Below are 22,558 nucleotides of genomic sequence, written 5' to 3'. Positions count from 1 at the left end.
TCTCTTCCTCTCTCTCTCTCTCTCTCTCTCTCTCTCTCTCTCTCTCTCTCTCTCTCTCTCTCTCTCTCTCTCTCTCTCTCTCTCTCTCTCTCTCTCTCTCTCTCTCTCTCTCTCTCTCTCTCTCTCTCTCTCTCTCTCTCTCTCTCTCTCTCTCTCTCTCTCTCTCTCTCTCTCTCTCTCTCTCTCTCTCTCTCTCTCTCTCTCTCTCTCTCTCTCTCTCCCTCCCTCCCTCCCCCTCCCTCCCTCTCCCTCTCCCTCTCCCTCTCCCTATCCCTATCCCTATCCCTCTCTCTCTCTCTCTCTCTCTCTCTCTCTCTCTCTCTCTCTCTCTCTCTCTCTCTCTCTCTCTCTCTCTGTGTGTGTGTGTGTGTGTGTGTGTGTGTGTGTGTGTGTGTGTGTGTGTGTGTGTGTGTGTGTGTGTGTGTGTGCATGGTTAATTATATTATACAAATTAGAGGTGTTTAATCTGCAGTCATGTAAAGCCTTAAACTTATCTACAATACACACCAAATAGGTTATTTCTAAATAACCCACCGGGTTGGTCTAGTGGTGAACCCGTCTTCCCAAATCAGCTGATTTGGAAGTCGAGAGTTCCAGTGTTCAAGTCCTAGTAAAGTCAGTTATTTTTACACTGATTTGAATACTAGATCTTGGATACCGGTGTTCTTTGTTGGTTGGGTTTCAATTAACACACATCTCAGGAATGGTCGAACTGAGACTGTACAAAACTACACTTCATTTACTACACTCATACATATCATTCTCATTCATCCTTTGAAGTATTATCTAAACGGTAGTTACCAGAGGCTAAACAGGGAAAAAAAGAAAGGTTATTTTTAAATATGTAATTGTTGTACATATGAAATTTCAAAATGGTATTTTGATTTTGAAAAAAAAATTGTTTGAATTTGAAATCATGCAAAATTTTGACTTCACATAAAGTCTGTTTTATTTCTTTAGTGTTTGCAATTATTTTAAAAAATTGAATCATTTTAAATATAAACAAGCTAAGAAATATTCTCCTTTTTTAAAACTGATTATTTAGTTTAGAAAAAATTTTACTGCCATTTGAAATTGTTTTAAATAATTATCACTTAAATCCTATTATTCTTAGAATGCTGAGTTAAATATTTATAAATTTCATAGTAAAATAAAATATTTATTAAAGTCTGTGACATTATATCTGTAAATCATACGTATTGGTTTAAGTTATTGAATTAATAATAATTGTAGATGAAGGTACAAAATAATATTCATACATAAAAATACAGTACTAATAAAAATTAAAAGGGAAATTACTTTTCACCTTCAGCAGCATACAGCTTCTAACAGGTTCCATAATGATGTGTAGAGTTATCAGGTCTCAGTTGCTTTAATTTTTTGGTTTCAGTATGTGTTTAAAATTGATTTGTCAGTTCCAAATTACACAGAATCCAAGTTTCAGTCACTTATTTTCTTTTGTGAAAAGAGAAACTGCCTGAAATTTGTCCAAGTTACCAAATATGCTGAACCTTATTGTGAGATCCTGAGGGGGAAAAAATAGCATGATAAAAACAGATCACAAAGAATGCTATTGGGAGGAATCACCTAGAATACAGTAACACTTGTTTGCATATGGCAGTTAGATATCTTCAACTGGGAAGTTTTCACCTACCCTTCACTCATTTCAGACCTCTTGTAAGACAGCTGTTTTTTGCTTATAAAGTGATTTTGAAAGAATGAAGCCATCTTAAAAACTCATTTCCTTACTCACAAAACACACTTTTGTTTCACTGATCATCAGTAACTTTTATAAAGATATGTTCTAAATGTATTAATACGTAATTCTAAAATAAAATGCTTTTAAATTGTTTTCTAACTTTGTATGTTTATTTCTGTATGAACCTCTGTTTTAACCATTAGAAGTTTACAAAAATTAGAATAAGAAAACTTTTATAATTCATACCTACAGTTTCACATTAACAACGTTTAAAAATTTACTTTGCATTATTGGGATTTTTTCTTTTTGTTTTTTTAGGTGTGAGTATAAAGTAATTTACATAGACCTAATTAACTGAAAAGCAACTGGCCATTCCTCTTTTATCCTAAAAGATCTATAATGAGAAAAAAGTTCTTAAAATTGTCTTCAGATATTTAAAAAATCACTAACTTTAGTAAATTCACGTGCTACAGTAATTACAATCATAAAATATTAAAAAATCTAACCATTCAATATCTCTGTTTGGTTTGTTGTACCTTTTAAAAAATAATCTTTTTAGTTATCATTACATATTCAAAAGCATGTTAAAAAATTTTAATTGTTATTACGGCCTGAAAAACAAACAAATTACAAGACACTAAAATTTAGTATGAGAACAGTATACTACCATCAAGTAGATGTAACTGAGATATTTAACTGGCTACTCACAAAAGGTTTAAATTTTATATGTTAATAACAAAGATAACAAACTAATCAATCACGGTGTAATACAAAGGTTATTTTGTTTTTCGAGGTCCAATAGGTCACAAAATTAAAACCACTGTGAAAATAAAAAAATGTTTATTTGTAACAAGTACTTACATAGTTACACTATTTCTCTACATAGTTGCCACTCCGATTTAGACATTTTTCGTAGCGTGGTACCAACTTTCCAATACCCTCGTCACAGAACGGAGCCGCCTGTGTTTTCAGCCATGTTTCTACACTGGTCTGCAGCTCTTTGTAGATCTTGAAGAGTCACACAGTATGAGGCTGCAGTGATGGTCGTGCCACATTCGATGAATTCCACTAAGAGAACTCCATTCTGGTCCCAAAACACAGTAGCCATACACTTTCTGTTGAAGGTTCGCTTGAACTTCTTTGGTTTACTGAGAGAATGCGAATGCATCCGCTGTTTGGATTGTTCTTTTGTTTCTTCAGTTTCGAAATGGACCCATGTCTCATCTCCTGTGACAATTTTGTTAAAAAATCTTCTCCTTCATTGTGGTAGCGCTCGAGAAACGTTAGGGAGGCGTCCATTCTCATTGTTTTGTGATGGTCGGACAGCATCTTGGGAACCCATCTTGCACACAGTTTGCGGTACTGAAGTCTCTCACTCACAATGGTGTAGAGAGCTGACCTTGAAATTTCAGGAAACAAATCACTCAATACAGAAATTGTGAACCGACGATTTTCTCGAATTGCCTCATCCACTCGCTCAACGAGATCATCGGTTGACGCTCGCTTCCTTCCCTGACCGCCTGCATCATGAACACGTCCTGCTTTAAATTTCCTGCACCATTGTTGCACTTTACTGTCACTCATTGAAGTTTCACTGTACACATTACTTATTCGTCGATGAATTTCAGCTGCATTACACCCCTCAGCCTGAAGAAATCGAATTACCGCTTCACACTTGGCAGGAGATTCTATTGTTGTAGACGTGTTTACGTGCTAGCTGCATGTTCAGAACTAAACGAAGTGACGCGGCATCATTCAAGGCCATACTAGAGACACTGCGCAACACATATGAGCAAATGTTCATCCGATTTTTATGCGGGTTTTTATTTCACGACCGATCGGACCTTGTAAAAAATAATTCACGTATTTAATATATTAGATAAAATGTTACAACATATTCTTCACTCATCCTTAGTGATAAACACTAATATAAATCAACACGCTATTTATTAATAGTTAAAAATAAAAATTAAATATCCTTCCTCACTTAAAGTAACCTACTTTTTAATCCATTTCTTCTCTTGTGCTTGCCTAATTTTATCGGAGCATGTTGTAATTGTGCAGTTTATGTATTGAAATTGTGGATATTTGAAAAAGTTGAAACATCTTTATAAACAGTAGATGAGATCTGCTGAAAGTGATAAATATTGAATTTAATACTAAATAATAATTTTTTTTTTTTTTTTATTTCAGCATGTATTTAAACTGGAACAAGAAGAGTATATGAAGGAAGAAATAGAATGGAAGTTTATAGACTTCTATGATAACCAACCATGCATTGATCTTATTGAAGCAAAACTTGGGATTTTGGATTTGTTGGATGAGGAATGTCGTGTAAGTAGTTAGGGGTGTTACATAGTTTATTGGATTAAAAATATTTTTTAATGAAAATTATGTCAATATTTTATATATACTATTTACATTCTAAAGTCACCAATCTAAAGACAAACACAAATTATGACTTCATGTAACTGATGAAATCAGAAAATCTGTTTAATAATTGTGTAATCTGCCACTGATATTTTAGCCTTTTATATTTCTGTATCCTATTTCCTGAATGAGATTATTATTTCCTTGTGAAAGATTACCTGAAAGGAGGAATTGTGGAAGATTTTCCTGATGTTTTCTCTGAAAGAGAAGAAAAAAGCGTAGAAAGGAGATGAAAGTAAAAAGTTGAAAACAACATGATATAGAGAAGACTGGATCCTTGTTGCCATGATTTACTTCTGAGAAATTTTGTTAAACTGTCATCATAGCAAAAAATTAATTCATGAGATTTTATTAATTTTTTTCTTTGTAATTCTATTATTATTTTATTCTATCTGTCCTCTTGTTTCTCCCAGCCTTTTTTTCCTGGACTATTAATTTTTACTTTTGTTTATATTGTAGTACTTATTCTAACCTTTTCATTTTCAGGTACACTTTATTATTGTGTTTTTCTAGCATCCCATTTTTTTCATACATTGTAATTTATATATATGTATATAAAATTCTTGTCCATATAAAAATACACATATAGATGTCTTAGATTATATTAAAATAATTCAGCTGATGCAATCAAGATTTTATCCAAAAATATTATAGTACGTTTTTATTTGTGTATTTTATCAGTTTTTTTCTAATACTATTTCTTATTGTAGATGCCAAAAGGGTCAGACAATACGTGGGCTGAGAAACTATATTCCAAATGTTCTAAATGGCAACATTTTGCTAAACCTCGTTTTGGTAAGTTTTTGTTTTAAAATGCTTATAGTTTTATTATTATCTTATTACATTTTAAGTAATTTTACATAAAACAAATATTTTAAAAAATTAATAGATTTAGTATGATTAGGTAAAACATTATACATAGTAATATACTAACATAAAAACTAATTTTGATTCAAATTTACTGAGTTCAGGCCATAAATTTCTGTGAATTGTTGATTGAAATTTTTTTCATACTTAGAATTGGACTTAAAATTTGCCTGATGGGCTGATGATAACTCTTACACAGTATGTCTGAAACGTTCCCGAACTAAATTAAGTAAAAATACAGATTTAAAAATAAACGAATTTACTCACATCAGCCCTCTACATAGAACCCTTCTCTAGTTATACACTCGTTATAGCACTGGTAGAGCCTGTTAAACGCTCTGGAGAAATCACTTTATGGGATTTCTTTCAACTGCTCGGTGCAAGCCCTTTGGATGGCCGGAAGTCATTGAAAAAGCAACCTTTCATTTTCAACTTCAGTTTTGGGAACAAAAAAAAATCGACTGGAGCCAAGTCCAGTGAATAGGGTGGGTGGAATAAGACGGTGATTTGATTTGCAGCGTAATAATGTCTTAAAACTGTTGCTATGTGTATCGAGGCATTGTTGTGCAAGAGATTTCAACTACTTGGATCCTGGTACTCGGGCCAGATTCAACGATTATGACGCATCAGGCGTTTCACTACTTCCAAATAGAATTTAGAATTCATGGTTTGACCAGTTAGGACAGTTAGCCCAGTTGTAAGTGCACTTTCACAATGTTTTCGTCGTGAACAGCTGTTGACGGCCTCCCACTTCGTTCGTAGTCATCAAACGACTCTCTACCATCTTTAAACCGCTTTCACCCTGTTATGTTGTTGTACAAAATGTGGTTGTATCACCGAATGCATATTTTATCATAGAATAAGTTTTAATGAAAGATTTTTGAATTCAAACACAGAATTCTATTGCGCTTCTCTGTTCCATGTCGCGAGGTTGCACAAGGTCACATGAACACAACATACACAGCCAAATGTAACTCGAGACTGGAGTGACAAAATGTGATAAAAGTTTGTACACAAACTTGTCAGACATCGTACTACATTGTTCCTTGGTTGTCCAAGAGATGGTGCTACTTGTATAGACTACAGAAATTTAGTTCAGGAACTTTTCAGACATACTGTATATGTGTTCAGTGTTGAATATCTTGGGTAATTTAACACTGATCATGAATGAGTGACTATATGATCGTGGACATCATTCTTCACTCTTGACAAATTTCTGAATTTTATTTTCCACTTATCATATCAGACACATGCTTTACGCAGGTCACAGAAAGATATTCTTTACCCTAAAGTTATTGTCATCATTATTAAACAATCAGATGTGAGGAGGAAAGTTCACAAGTCATGCTAAGTTGGCCATTATTGATAACAAGTATAATATATATATATATATATATATATATATATATATATATATGTATAATATATTTTATACAAGGGCAGTTTAGAAGAAGTAAAACATTTAAAAAATAACATACAGCAGCAATTTTACATAAATTCAAGTTCCATAAAGAATCCCATCTAGATTTAGAATTTACCCTTCTAATCTAAGCAACAGCAGTCACTCATTTTATCATTATTAGTATTTGTATAAAGGTTATATCGCTCGATCTCAGAACACTCTTGATTGAAAAAATGGCCAGTGTGTAAATGCAAGCCACTATTTCCCCTTTTTAAATGTTGTAGAAAAGACACTGTAACAGAAATCTGTGAATTGGCTGTATCACAATATCTTGGAAGCAAACAGGTTCCATGATATGGAAATATTTAGAATATCTAGTTACAAATAAAACACAAGGCACTTGGTAGCAGTGTTCTGGGCAAGAAGAGATAGTTGATTAATTTAATTTGGAAAAGTAAAAAATTAATGCTCGTCATTACATTAAAACTTGGATGTTTTTGCGGGAAGCCATTCTTCGGAATTTGTTGAAAGATGCTGTCTGAAAGCATCAAATTTTTTTCTTGCATTGCTGTTTCTTATGTATTGAAAAGACTCATCAGGAGTTGAAAGGTTGATTGGAAATTCTTCAGCATTCCCTTGTTCCTTTCGCCTTTTTCATTTGCTAGCTGTTTGGAATATCCACCTGAAAGTACATGTTTCAAGAATAATTATAATTTTCATCCGATGAAAAAGTGAAAAATGAGCCCATAAATTGGCTAACGTAATTATTTATGTGAAGTTATTTTGAGAATAGAGTTTGTTCATACCAACTTCGACATTATACAGAAAAATAAGTAATACATAAGCTTCATTTTGGTATTAAAAGTTATTCGAATAAGATTTCATTTCAACTTAAACTTATTATTGAAATTGTCCTTATTTTTTAATCTTTATTATTACCAACTATCATCATACATTATGAGAACTTTCCTTACTAATAATGTTATTGTACGGACTAACTTAGTTTAAATTACAAAGCAGTCTGTCTACACACTCCTTATTTCTTTATTATTATTATGTTATTTTTTCTTTTGATTTTTTATTTTTATTTATTTTCTTTTTAGGAACAAATTCATTTGTTATTAAACACTTTGCAGACAAGGTTGAGTATGAGACAGCAGGTTTCCTAGAAAAGAATCGTGACACTGTTATTGAAGAACAGGTAAATTTATTTTCTAAAGTATAAACTTACCTTACTTGCTGTACTTTTTACAGTAATTTTTTTCAATTATTCATTGTAATGATTATTATTCAACATGAAGTTATTCAAAATAGTTGATTTTATTCTGTTATTTATCTTGCATGTATACATTTCTTAAAATTTTTGTAAAATACAAAAAGACTTTCTTACCATATCTTTTATCATTTATTTATCCCAATATTACAGGTTTTCTCAGCTTAAGCTAGAAAAATTTGGAGAAATTTATACTGTCAGGCAAACCTGTCTGGGTTTTTTTGAGTTCTGTTAAAATTAAGTTAGCTTTAATAAGTGAACTCTGATTAAATATTAATAAACTAAGTCATTCTTTTTTTAATAGTAATGTTATTTTTATCTGATAGATATGTATTGCCTTCTATATTTAAAAACCTTATAAATGAAGTTAATTGGATTTATTATCAAGGTAATTGCTTTAGCAGTTACTGTTTTGATCAGGAAATCAGCAAAAGACAGCTGTATCATCAGGATTTTGGTGATATGTTATAAATTTTGTTGTGATAAATAATATTGCTTTCAGCGGTATTGTAAATCTTGAATTTTAATTTTTTTATCCTCATTATTCTCTACTCTAGGTTACAGTTGTTCGCAGTGGTGGAAATATGCTGATTCAACGCTTATTTTCCATTGTGGAGCCTGAAAAAAAATTATTAGCAACTTCTACAATGCCTCGTGTAAGAGTACCATTGACGACAACAAAGACCATGAGCGCTACTATGGGTGCTACTTCAAAACATAAGAAATCGGTAAAAAATAATTCACCTTTTTTTTAAATATTTTTTAGAATACAATCTCTCCTTAAATTATGAAAGTATTATATCCTGGGTGATATGTCAGTGAAAATTTTCCCTGTCTTAATATACCATATTGCTTTGAATTTAAGATCCACTTTTTTTTTTACAGATTAAAGGGTCAAAATGTCAGGTGCATCTTCAATTGGAGGTCTAATGCCATTTGATATAAATGCATAATTGATAGGTGTAAAGCTGAAGTTTTTGAATCCATATGCCTGTTCAACATCGAATGGAGACCAGACAGGAAACGTTAAAGTTGTCATTATGTATAGAATGTACACAAATTTCTCGAAAGATGATTTACTCAAAGAGCTTTACATCTCAACAGCTTTATTGCTGTTGACATCATAATTTAGTGATGAGTGTCATTCTGCAATTTGTTCATGTGCTGTATGCGTGATGACTTCACGTTTCCTGTGTAACCTCCATTCGATGTTGAATAGGGATACGGTGTACTACTGTAGCTGTAAATTGGTGTTTTTTTTTTCATTACTTTTATGTTTTTAATCAATTCATCATCATGGAAGAGCATTTCACATATAACGCAGGCTTTAAACACAAGGTTATTTTATGCACTGAATAGATTGGAAATTGTGCCGCCGATGAACAGTTCTCAGTAAACAAAGCAAACATCAGTGGCACAGTATGAAACATAAATTATTTGTGTGTAAATGAATGAAGAAATCTTTTTCGGGACCAAAACAAAATATCTGGAAATCAATGCTGCCGTTTTGGCCTGTTTCAAGGAACTCTGCACAAAAGGTCTTCCAGTGACAAAAGGTGGAGTAATGTTAAAGGCCAGGGAAATTGCCTGGAATAATGGTTTTCAATTTAAAGCTAGCTATGGATGGTATGAGAAATCATGAAAAGACAATGTCTGTCATTGTGTCGCAGAACATCCATTTGCCAAAAGTTTCCATCAGATTACAAGCATAAATTAGTGCAATATCAACATTACATAATCAATCTACGATTAAAGAAACAATACTGTATTAGTCAATTTGGTAATGCTGATGAAGTTGCTGTATTCTTTGATATGCCACCAAATTACACCGTAAGTGAGAAGGAACAGAAACAAGTAATTGAAAAAACAACTGAATATGAGAAAGTATGAATAACTAACTGTTATCTTGAGTGCTACTGCTGACAGAAATAAATCATCACTTAATATAATTCTGAACAGGAAAACTGTGCCAAAAGAAAGGTTCTGTGATGCTGTAATTGTTCAAGCTCAACAGAATGCTTGGATGACATGTGATCTAATCCAAGATTGGTTAGAATCTGTATGGGAACATAGACCAGGTGGACTTCTGAAATGAAACAGAATGTTAGTGTTTGGATGCTTTTTGTGGTCGTTTGTCTGTCAACATTAAAACAAAACTGACAAATGGAAAATGTGATTTAATTGTAATTCCTGGCGGTATGACCAGTCAGTTACAACCACTGGATGTTAATAAATGTTTTAAAGATTGTATTCGTGCTCAATACAATCGGTGGTTGACTGAAAATGATCATCCCCTCACACCAAGCAGCAAAATTAAATGAGCATCAGTAGCTACGATTGTAGAATGGATTTTGAAAGCTTGGAATGATTTGCCATCAGAAATAGTTAAAAAGTCAATTCTTGAAGTGCTTGTCAAATGCTGGTTCTGAAGATGATGTACTTTGGTACCGCAGTGACTGAAATGAATCCGATTCAGATGAAACTGACAATAACAACTCGGAAGCAACATAGAAAGCTAACAGGACACACTGTGTTATTAAAAAATTACTGTGATTAGTGATAAAATACCATACTTATAAAACTAAATACGTATGTAGCTAACTACATTACATTTGAGGTAGTATAATACAAAATATAGTGTTAAGTCCTTCGATTTAGGTGCTATACTGCATATTTGGATTATTCAGTAATTTGTTGTAAGTAGTTACATTAACTTAAGTAGCTATTTAACTTTTTATTTTCATTTTTCAAAATAGGATGAACTGAATACTGATAAATACAAAATACTTATATGACTTACCGTAATTTACTATAAATAAATTATGCAGTATCGTAATATTTCGATTTGATATTTTTATTTTTTCCAGAAATTTTCTACCAAATTTAGGGTGTATCTTAAATTCAGTGGTGTTTTATGGTATATATGTAAACTGTTATTGACAAATTGTTAAATACAGTTGTTACTGAAAAAAATACAGCTTATCAGTGTTCATTTATACTACTGATTAAATTTTGTAAATTAAATTATTTTAAGTTAAATTTTTATTGTGTTTTATGTATCTGTATGGTATTATTTACCTTAACAGCCTACATACCCTATAAACCACATAGTTAATATTGATCACTAAAAACAGAAAAAAAAATGAATTTTTTTATAAATATATTCAGTCACTTAATTCAGTGAAACAGTAGTTGCATAAATAAAATTCAACAAATCTAATGTTTCAAATGATTACTAACTTATACTTCATCAAATTTTACTCTATAAAAATTTATTTTTTACATGGGAATGCATATCCATGAGTAAATTAAGCACAATTCATTTCTTTAGTAATTTTAATTAATTAAAAAATGTTGTCATTGATATCTGTCAAAATCATACCTAAATGTAATAAACAAACCTTATTTATATATTATTGGCTAAACTTTATTTTAAGTGTATTGAGTGGCTTGAGTTAATCTGATTCAATTACATGAAAGGATTTGATAAATTAATGCAGTTTTTTTTAAATTTCATAATAGATGTAATGTAAAAGGTTTGGTGTTATTTATAAAATAATTGTTGACTGAAATGCCTCCAAAAATTTTTATTAAATAAAGAATGGTTCAGTAAGATCAGAATTTACTTCCTTGTACACAGTATATCTGAAAAGTTCCCGAACTAAATTAAATAAAAGTATAGATTTAAAGATAAGCGAATTTACTCATATCAGCCCTCTATATAAAACCCTTCTCTAGTTACACACGTTGCAGTGCCGGTAGAGTCCATAAACACTCTGGAGAAATCACTTTATGGGATTGCCTTCAGCTGCTCAGTGCAAGCCCTTTGGATGGCCAGAATGTCATTGAAAAAGTGACCTTTCAACTTCAGTTTCAGGAACAAAAAATAATCTGCTAGAGCTAAGTTGGATGAATAGGGCAGGTGGGATAAGACGGTGATTTGATTTGTGGCATAACATGTTAAAACTGTTGCCATGTTTACTGAGTCATTGTCGTGCAAGAGAGTCCAACTGCTCGAATCCTGGTACTAAAGCCGGATTCAAAAATTGCGACGCATCAAGCATTTCATTATTTCCAAATAGAATTTAGAATTCACAGTTGGACCATTTGGGACAAATTCATGATAAATCAGGCCCTTTGAGTCGAATAATGCAATCAACATTGCTTTCACTCTTGATTTTTGCTGTTTGACTTTCGCTGGTCTTTGTGCTCCAGGACTCAACCAAGCAGCGGATTGATGCTTCGTTTGTGGATCATATATGAAGCATCAGCTTTCATCCCCAGTTACAGTTGTTTGCAAAAAATTTGGGTTACTGTTGACAGTTTCAACGAATTCTTGAGAGCAAGAAAGACATACCTGTTTTTGTTCTTCGGTCAAGAAGTGTGGAACGAAACAAGAGCACACCTTTTGGTGGTTCATTTTTTCTGTTAGGATTGTACATACTGCATCTTTACCGATATTTAGCTCTTCTATGGCCCAAAGGATAAGATGAGTTTGTTTGAGCAGGAACGTGCGTACTTTCACGATGTTTTCATCATGAACAGTTGTTGACGGCTTCCCTCTTCATTTGTCATCATCCAACAACTCTCTCCCGTGTTTAAACTGCTTTCACCATGTGTATATTGTAGTACGAGATGCAGCTTCATCACCGAATGCTTGCTCTGTCATAGAATAAGTTTCAACAAAAGATTTTTGAAGTCATACACAAAATCTTATTGCGCTTCTCTGTTCCATGTCACGATTTGGTGGTGGGATTTTTAGGCGTGGGGTTCGCACTTCTGCGAGCTCAGTTAGCTAGTTCAGAGGGATACGATGTAGGGCATTCAAGTACGACGATGCCTACAGCAAAAGCATAAGCTGAGTTAATAAATCACTGATGCAAATGTCTACCAAGGCATTTACATTGGTGGCATCCCAACGAGACCAGGCTTATTACTGTGTTCCATGTTGTGAACTCACACAAGATAACATGAACACAATGTACGTGGCCGAATATAACTCGAGATTAGAGTGATGAAACGTGATGAAATTTTGTGCACACACTCATCAGACATTGTACTACTTGGTTCCTTGGTTGTCTGATAGATGGTGCTACCTGTATTGACTAAAGAAATTTAGTTCGGTAACTTTTCAGCTCTACTGTGTATATTGCTGCTTACACGCCATTGATATGAATAAAATTATTAAATGGAAACTGATATTCATAATAAAATGTTGACAAAAAAGTATAAATAAGATGGAGAAAGCTTAAACAATTAGCTAATAGCTTATATTAATTATGTAACAATGGATTTGCGTTAAAAAGTTCAGTAATCTTGATATGGTATTGGAATGTATGCCAGTCATTGTAAAAAGAGATCACAGACTTATGTAAAAGTTTAATCTTTGTAAAGGTTAACACAAATAAAAATCTGAGTTTTACTGAAGTACAAAATTATGTAACTTATGGAGCAAATATTAAGAACGTGTAACTTAAAAAAATAATTTATTAAATTAATTTCACATGTAAATTAAATGTAATTTTATTGCTACCAAGAAATATTAAAAGAATATTTAAATGAAATAACCAGTGTCTTTTATCGTTTTTTACAGGTTGGTTCACAGTTCAGAGACTCTTTAAATGCTCTGATGGCCACATTAAATGCAACAACGCCACATTATATACGATGCATTAAACCAAATGATGGAAAGCAGGCTTTTGAATACAATTCTCAGCGTGCAGTACAGCAACTAAGAGCATGTGGTGTTCTTGAAACTATAAGAATTAGTGCTGCTGGATTTCCATCCAGGTATTACCAGTTTATTTATTTGTCCATCATTTTAAACAACATCCTTTGAGTGTAGTGAATTAAAATAATTGTGTTCTTACTTACTAATGTACAATATGAATCAATGTACAACTAGAACTGTTTCTAGTGCTTCAAATAAGGAAAAAGGTTCACACAAACGAAAGTGCTTTGTTACAGTGAGTTACAGCTAGTAAAAAACTTTGCCTGGATTTCAGGTGTCCTGGTGAAGTGAGGTCATACTGAAATTTTCAATGGGTAAACTTGATGATTTCTTATATTTTTGACCTGAAAAATCAAATAATACAGGTCCCAAAATTGACCTCCCATAACTTTCATGATAGCCAACTAAAACAGAAAAATGAATCATTCTGTATTATACAAATTGCTTTTAGAAACGGACATTCAGCTGTTAATTTCACAAGTAACCTCATTACTTTTAGGATTTTGTTTTTAAAAAAAATCAGACCATTTTTTCTGCCTGTCTTTTCCCTAAAGTTTAATCCTGTCCTTTCTTTCCATCTCTTACTTGAAAGATATTGTGTATATTTAATGACCACATCAAGTTACTGTGTATACCAAGTCACCATATTAGCATCAATTATTATCCATAATCCATCATCTTCTTCTATACAACAGTTGGGAAAAAGTAACAATAAATAACATAAAAAAATATACAATATAAGAAAAAATTTATTCGTGCTTAAAAAAAAAGAAGAAATTATCAAAAAAATTATATACACATATGGTATATTTAATAGTTATTTACGTGTAGCTTACTGAATGCTGTCCATGTCATTTTCTTACAAGCCAGAACTATAACTGAATAATATCATGAACAAAGCAAAAGGCAGTTGTTTATATTTAATTATTTCTTCTATTGTCTAACATTAAATATAAGGATGTAATATAAAATGTCTCCTATGATTCATTGGTTCTTCAAGTTAATTGTCATGTAGGCTTTCATCAGTTCAAGTTTTAAAACAGCTTTTAATAACAAATGATTCAATAAGGTCTGTCAATGTATAAGACCAATGTTATAAATTTATGGTGGCACTACTAATATTACTATCACCACCACCAGCGATTATAAAATCCATCAATAAATTGATGGATGTATTTCGGTAGTCAAGAAGGTATAAGTATTTTATCAGAAAAAATGTTACAATTTATTACACATTTTTAGAGACAACTCTTCTGATGAGAGATAGGTTCTTTTTTAGAGTTAGGGCTCCTTGTGATTGTTTTGTATAAGATGCTAATGTAGGTGATGAGTGAATGATATAATTTCAGACTCCCACCAGAAATTGAAACATTGACCTTGGTTTAAATTGTTTCTGTCTGAACCATCATGGGAGTTCAGAAATAGAGAGAGACATACTGTGGGTGTGAAAAAGAGGTTAGGTTAGCTTTGGCAACAACAGCCATAAGATTTAGTATTGTCATATAATGTAGTGCACTATATTCACTAAGCTTACAAACACATTTGTTAAACTCTGTACGCACTGTACCCACATTTTATTTTGATTCTTAAAAAATCACTCATAAAAACATAAATCCTATCAGTAAGCTTAACTATTTTGAGTGAAATTTAAAAATTGTGTAATTTCATCTAAAATATCTTTTATTACACATAAGAATTGTAAGAAATAAGAAGTTACATCTGTCCATAAATAATTTTCAATAATTTACTTTTATTTCTGTATAAATTAATATATACCATGATAAATGTAACTTAATGTGAGATTTAAGCATGAAAAGGAATAGTGACACTAAATGGTAACACTAGGTTTGACTTGACAAAAAACTGGTACAGTAGCTGTGAAAGGTTCACCATCTTATTTATTTTTTAAATAAAATGTCTGAATTTTTTTGGGTGATTTAAATTATAATAAATTTTCTGTTATATGTTAACGTTTTTCTTAAGTAAATAAACTTTATTAATTTTTCTTTTATTTTTAGATGGTTATACGTTGATTTCTTTAGTCGGTACAGAGTACTGTGCCACTCAAAGGATATTCAAAGAAATGATTTTAGAATAACCTGCGAACGAATCCTTAGTGGTTTTGTAAAGGTATTTGCTGTTTTTCTCTTTATTACAATAGATATTCCTGTTATTTTCCATTATCATTTGACTTCATCACCCTAAATGATTTCTATCATTTGTTTCATTATACGTCTATTAAGTTATTTACAAAACTAGTACTGATACATTTAAAAGTGTGACAACAATCCGAGGTGAAAAGGTGAAGATATTAAGGGTTTGGTGATGATGTAAGTATTTTCAGTAGAAAAATATAAAATAACCTGTTAGAAAGATAAACTTATTCTGCTGATTTTTAAATTACTTGACAGTGCTGCCTATTTGCTATTTCTCTTTTTGTAGTTAGTTCATAATAGCGTCTTAAAGCCCTTCTTGATTCCCCTGTACCCTTAGTTATTCTATTCATGTTTATGATTTACCAAAATCCACAAGGCTTCATTGAAAAAGAGAAAAACTGTTGATCAGCCATTTTAAAAAAAAAACACCTTTTCAGACAGATGTTTATTTCTTGGGATTTTGCTACACTCTGACAAATCCTTATTATTAATTTCTTTATTTCTAAAGTCTGAACTTCTCTATTGATCGGAGACAATGTATATTACTTACTTTTCCAGAAAATGGGATATGTTAATTTTTTGCTCTAATATCTGTCTCTGCCTTCTTATGGTTGTTACATATCTAAAACATTTGAATTGAAAGTGGCACTAATCAGAGTTTCATTCTCTATAGTAATGATGTTCATTGTATAGCCAGTCATTGTGATGAACAAAATGATTCGTCATTAGTAGGGCTGAATATCACCTGTGTTTTGGTGGGCTTGGCATGCTAATATTCAGCTTGTTGTAGATTCCCTCTTTACTTTCCATAGTAAGCTTGGTTGGCATGAAACCTTGTTATTAATCGTAAGACTAGCGGCTACCTTTCTATGGAGAGAAAAGTAGCGATTGATGTTCATATCAATTACTGTAACCTCTTTGTTATGACACCCTATGTACATACATAGATACAGCAAGGTTTCATTCCACTGTCATTCATATTCCCTTGATTTCTTTTATTGGCAGATTTACCTTCAGTGTCAGTATCTTATTACTTCTCTTTCAATTCCAAATATTTTATGATCATTTTTAGGAATAATTCAAATTGTCTCTCGGCAACTCATAATATAAAATGATTTTGAAAAAAGAGGCAAAGCAAAAAAAATAACCAATAAAAATAGATTGAAACTTTTTAATTTAGATATATAAAGGCTTTAAAAAGAATTCTAATAATTTAATGTTCTCGGTTGGAGTGAGTTTAGTGTTGCATTAAATATTTATATATATATAAAAATGAGGAATGATGTCATTGATTGTATAATATTACTTGTAATATTAATATAGTACTACAAGCAGCCTTACTAATACTGTAATATTGTATATTACTAAAGGTTGAAGGGATCTCAAAAACCCTTAAAAAAATTGATTGTTATGTAATTTAGCAAAATCACTATATTCGAATATTTTAGTGTTCTGTGACAATAATATCTAACCAGATTAGTTATATATAATTAAAACATAATTTTTATATTTTATTACTTTTAACAGAAATGTTAATATGATTACTAAACTTATAATAGTATTTGATAAAAAATAATAGATCATGTTAGAAAGTATTTAAATAATTAAACTTTTTTTCATGAACTAACTAATACTTTTGTTTTTATTTAAACTTTTCAGGATACAGATAAGTATAAGTTTGGAAAAACAAAGATTTTTTTTCGTGCAGGACAAGTAGCTTATTTAGAAAAATTGCGTGCTGATAGATTGAAGCAATGTTGTTTATTGATACAAAAGACTGTTAGAGGGTTTCTGCAACGGCGAAGATATTCCAAAATACGTAGGTCTGCTTTTTGTCTGCAAAAATATGGCCGAGGCCTTTTGGCTCGCAGGTAACTGTTTTGATGTTGACTACCTGTATTTTTTTGTGTGTGTTCATGAATACCTAGAAGATTCTGATAAAACTTATAGTTTAAACTGAGTTAGTCTAATAGAGTGGTTTCAGTTAGTTACTATAAGTGAATAGTAAAATGATTACTGCTTGAATGAGTAGGAAGAATAGATAATGTTAATGGGGGACCATCTTTTAGAGCACTAACAATCCTACAAAAGCTACTATGAAGACTATTTTAAAGTAATAATGTGAAATGACATCTTGTCATACAAGTAGAATATTTTAATTGTGTACGACTCATTACTTATATATATGACTCATGAAGTAGTAATGAAATTGTATAATAAATCAAATCATTTTTATTCTTTCAACCATTACAATGTACAGTACATAACATATTTTTACAAACAGTAAACTTTATTAGGCACTTAATATATAAAAATAAAAACAGTAAAAAAGCAAAAATTAAAATTAAGTATGTACATTAAAAAAATTAAAATTAACTTTAAATGGTTTAAAAGAACTATGTACCTTATTTAGGCATTGCCTGTATCAAGTTTACTGTGACACTTAAAAATTAGTAATTGAGTTAATGGAGAATTAAAACTAGTTATTAAATTAAAATCTAGAGTTAAAAAAATTAAACTAGTAATTAATAATTTACAGCAGAGCAGACAAATAAAAAATATTTATAAAAAAATAATAATAATAATGGATTTACCAGCATGAATTCTATAATTTGAGAAAACCTAATGTACAACAACCAGTAATAATAAAGATAAAAGCTACTATAAAAAAATACAAAATTAAATACATAACATTAGAATACAAATATTACTGATAAACACTGTAAACACTCTTTATCCTGTACAGTGTTGATAAGCAGTTTTTCAAATTTCTTTTAAATAATTTAATGTTTAGAGAGTTTTTTTATAAATACAGGTAATTTATTAAAAATTCTTGGGAAAAAATATGTGTAAAATCTATTAAATGTAGTAAAATTTGATTTTGGCGTGTGAAAGTCATGCATAGACCTCAACTGTTGTCGGTATATATTAATTTCTTTTGGTTTGCTACCACTTCTTTTGTAAAACAAATTTAAAACTTTATATACATACAGAAGTTGTACTGGGAAGATATTTAGATTAAAAAAAAAATTTGTCTCAAACATTCAGTTTGACCTTTTTTTTGCAGTTATTCGAATAATTTTTTTTTGTATGTTAGCAATAGGAATTAAGTTTGTGTCAAAAGCCGCTGCGTAACAAGTTAATCCATAATCTAATCTACTTCGTACCAAAGAAAAATAGAGCTTTCTACTGATCTCTTGAGGACAGTTAGGAAGTAAAAAATTCTTGTGATTTTATTTAACTTTTTAAGTTAAGTTAAGCTGTCAAATTGGAGTTTCCAGGAGAGTTGTTCATCTATGAGAATACCCAAATATTTTGTAGAAAATTTTCTAAGTATGGGGGAACATGTCTGACATGCAGTGCATGAAACGAGACTCTGCAGACACCTATAAATAACTGAGTTAAAAGAGTCTTGAGATTTTCTTAGAGAGAAATTAATGTAATTTGTTTTTCTGAGTGCTTAGAATCATTTCATGTTTAGAGAACCATAACCTTAATATGAGCAAATCTTCTTCCATAGCATCTTTATTTTCTAACCAAGATGTACCGTGATAAAATAACGCAGTATCATCTGCAGAGGATATTGTTTTACCATTAAATCTTCCATCACATAAGCTGTTAATATATATGAGAAACAAAACTGCGCCTAACATGGTTTTTTAAGGTACTCCAGTTTTAAGAAAACCCCAGTCACTAATCTGCTAAATAATGGTACAGCAATAAAGTAGATATAGATTGTTTGTTCTAGCGCAGCACCATTCTGATCATATGACTTAAAAAACCGTGCACACTCTACTTTAGAGAAAATGTTACATTTATCCTGCCTTTTATAGGCAAAATTCACATATTTTACACTCTTGACTTAAGCCGTGCACACTCTACTTTAGAGAAAAAGTTACATATATACTGCAAAATTTACATATCTCACACTTTTTTTTACCGGCGTTATTAATGATTCTTTAACTAATAATTAGTAGAGAGGCGTCAATGGAGAATACACGATTACGTTACCATCTCGTATATGAACATTTTATACAACTCGCAATCAAATAACTAATACAATATCGAATCAATTTAGCGCGCATACGACATGCTGCTTGGTTCGTACCGCTGCGTATACAGATTGGCTTTTTCCCCATCCTACAGTATAGGGCTGAATCCGGTAGGCAGATAAAGAGCATCCCCGCAGCAGCTGTTGACCGCAGGCGATCGTCGAAAGGTTCGGCCCGTTCCCTCGCGCCTGAAAAAAAAATATATTTTTCATTTTTTCAGGCCCGCCGACCCGGAAAGAGCCGACACCTATGCGACGGTAGAGTTTGCAACTTCAATCGATATCATCATTAATCAACTTACTTAAGCCGTGCCGTATTTTAGAAAAAAGTTACATATGCAGCATTTACAGGCAAAAATCACCTATTTCGCACTCTTTTGCAAACACAATTTTCTCATTAATGACTCTAACGGGATTCCCTAATCTTTTACAATGGTCTGATTCTTGGAATCCCCTATCTTGCGTTTGTAATGTATTTATTATAGCCTGTCGATCACGTCAGGGAATTCTTCTCATTCATTATAATAATATTTGTCTTTTTTATTCAGTGAAAGATAGATATTAACAATAGCATTGACCTTAATGTAAATTAGTTTCGTTCGCGCGTGCGCAGTAGCATATTTAGTAATATAAATACAATATTATGCAGTACTTTATTCATTTATTATATAGAAGTGATGTATGGTAAACGTGTGTGTTTAGATAATGATTGCGCAACCGCTAAAAAGGCGATCTAGATTAGCTATCTGTGACGCAAATTCTTTCACAATTTTATAAAAGGCGTTTAAAAAAAATTTAATTACATATTATTATAAAAATGGAGACGAAACAAATAAAGATATATGTATTTATTTTTAAACAGTAAAAGAAATTGCATTCTCAACATCTTAAAATCACAAGTAACAACGGACGCTGTAAAATTTAATATATTGTTGGAATGTACATATGAAAAAAGTCGAGGCGACCAAATCGATTGTCAAGACATTGCTTTTAAAATTAAAAATACACCCACATATAATTGTAATGATTTAGATCAAGTTATAGATGAAGCGTTTGAAAAACTATTAGCCGAAGAATCCGAATTTCAAGGTAAAGGCAGCGGTTGGTCTTTAATCAGTATCGACGGTTTAATGTTGCGTATAAATAAATTTAAATCTTTACGCGGTTCTTTATTATATAGATTTACCCGATAAAATAAAGCAAAGAAAGGCTGTGATTAATGTTAACAATAAAGACATATACTGCTTTAAATGGGCTATTTTATAGAAACATGTAAACAGTCGTGACCCACAACGCTTAGATAAAGGTTATACTGTTGATTTAAAAAGTACATATGACTTTAGCATGTTAAAGTTTCCAGTCGAGATATTAAAAAATTTGAATCCACCAACAATGTTTCTATAAATGTATATACGCTGACAGATAATGATGAAGTTAGACCTTTAAAAGTTTGCAAAACCATTGAAAAACCAAACCATTTTGATTTATTGTATATAAAGAAAAATAATGTTTCACACTATTGCTGCATAAAAGATTTTTCACGATTGGTTAGGTCTCAATTAACGAAACGTACATCCAAAATAGATGTATGCAAACGCTGTTTTGCATTCTATTATAAAGATGGAAATAGTGAAGATAGAATGAAAGCCCATTTAAAACGGTGTATTCACAATGAATCGGCACATATAAAAACACCAAAACCGGCTGAAAATATAATGAAATTTAAAAGGTACGAAAATCAGTTTCCAATGCCTGTTGTAGCATACGTCGATTTTGAATTCGACGCCGTATCATCCAACGTATACAAAATCATATAGTTATACAACCCATGTGCACGAACCGATGAGTTACTGTTTGTATTTCGTCTGTCACGAATCGGTTTACGATAAAATAAAACAAGTCCTACTACAAGAACCTGTACTTTATAGAGGCGAAAAAGCGGCTGAAAATTTCATAAATGTTCTATCCTATATCGCGAATCAACTTGCGGATGAAATGATACACGTTGCAATGACACCTCTTTCCGTCGATGAACAAAGAAAATTCGACAACTGTAAGCGATGTGAAATGTGTCATGCAGGATTCGGTTTAGATTGCGAAAAAGTTCGCGATCATTGTCACTTAACCGGTCGTCAACTAGCCGCGTTATTCAATAGCTGCAATTTACGCAGACAAGCACAAAATACGATACCAATATTAATTCACAATTTAACCGGTTACTACTCTCATTTCATTATAAGACAGCTGGAGGGGGATATAAACATCATACCTAAAACCACCTAAAAATATACTATGTTTACGAAACGGATTTCTGACGTTTTAAGTGTAAAATTCGTAGACACTATTCAGTTTCTGGCCTCAAGTTTGGAAAAATTAGCGTCCAATTTACCAAAACAATCATTTAATCACATCAAACAACACTTTGCAGCTGACGATTTACCAATGGTCACGAAAAAGGGCGTGTACCCTTACGAATATACTGATTCGTGGTCGAAATTGAATGAAACAGCTGCCGTCGAAAGAAAAATTTTACAGCTCCCTCACCGATTCGCATATTACCGACGATGAATATGAACACGCGAAAATAGTGTGGGACTATTTTAAATGTAAAACGTTGGGCGAATACAGTGATGTATATTTAAAATGCGATGTGCTGTTGGCTGATGTTTTTGAGAATTTCAGATCGTTATGCCTACGAAAATACCGCCTTGATGCCGCGCACTATATTTCTGCACCCGGTTTAGCTTTCGACGCCATGCTATATAAAACCTGCATTGAATTGGAACTGTTCACAGACGTCGACATGTACATGTTTATCGAATCGGGCATCAGAGGCGGCATTTCAACGTGTGTGCAAAAACACGCTGTGGCAAATAATAAATACCTCAAAAACTACAACCCCGACGCCCCCAGTAAATATATAGCTTACGTTGACGCCAATAACTTATA

General features: G+C 31.8%; 1 protein-coding gene across 2 annotated transcripts in view; it reads left to right on the top strand.

The window, feature by feature from the left end:
* The window catches only part of didum (dilute class unconventional myosin), a 164,553-nt gene that overhangs the window by 74,422 nt on the left and 67,573 nt on the right, over positions 1 to 22,558 (top strand). For both annotated transcript variants that reach the window (XM_075362968.1, XM_075362969.1), the window contains 7 exons: positions 3,893 to 4,033; positions 4,840 to 4,924; positions 7,502 to 7,599; positions 8,229 to 8,399; positions 13,265 to 13,461; positions 15,421 to 15,532; positions 17,218 to 17,429. In XM_075362968.1, coding sequence (XP_075219083.1) covers positions 3,893 to 4,033; positions 4,840 to 4,924; positions 7,502 to 7,599; positions 8,229 to 8,399; positions 13,265 to 13,461; positions 15,421 to 15,532; positions 17,218 to 17,429 — 1,016 coding nt within the window. The remainder of the gene's footprint in view (positions 1 to 3,892; positions 4,034 to 4,839; positions 4,925 to 7,501; positions 7,600 to 8,228; positions 8,400 to 13,264; positions 13,462 to 15,420; positions 15,533 to 17,217; positions 17,430 to 22,558) is intronic.

This window comes from Lycorma delicatula, chromosome 4 (genome assembly GCF_047948215.1).
Source record: "Lycorma delicatula isolate Av1 chromosome 4, ASM4794821v1, whole genome shotgun sequence".
NCBI classification, from domain to species: domain Eukaryota; kingdom Metazoa; phylum Arthropoda; class Insecta; order Hemiptera; family Fulgoridae; genus Lycorma; species Lycorma delicatula.
Note: the sequence above shows the minus strand (reverse complement) of the source record. Positions and strands in the feature narration are given on the sequence as shown.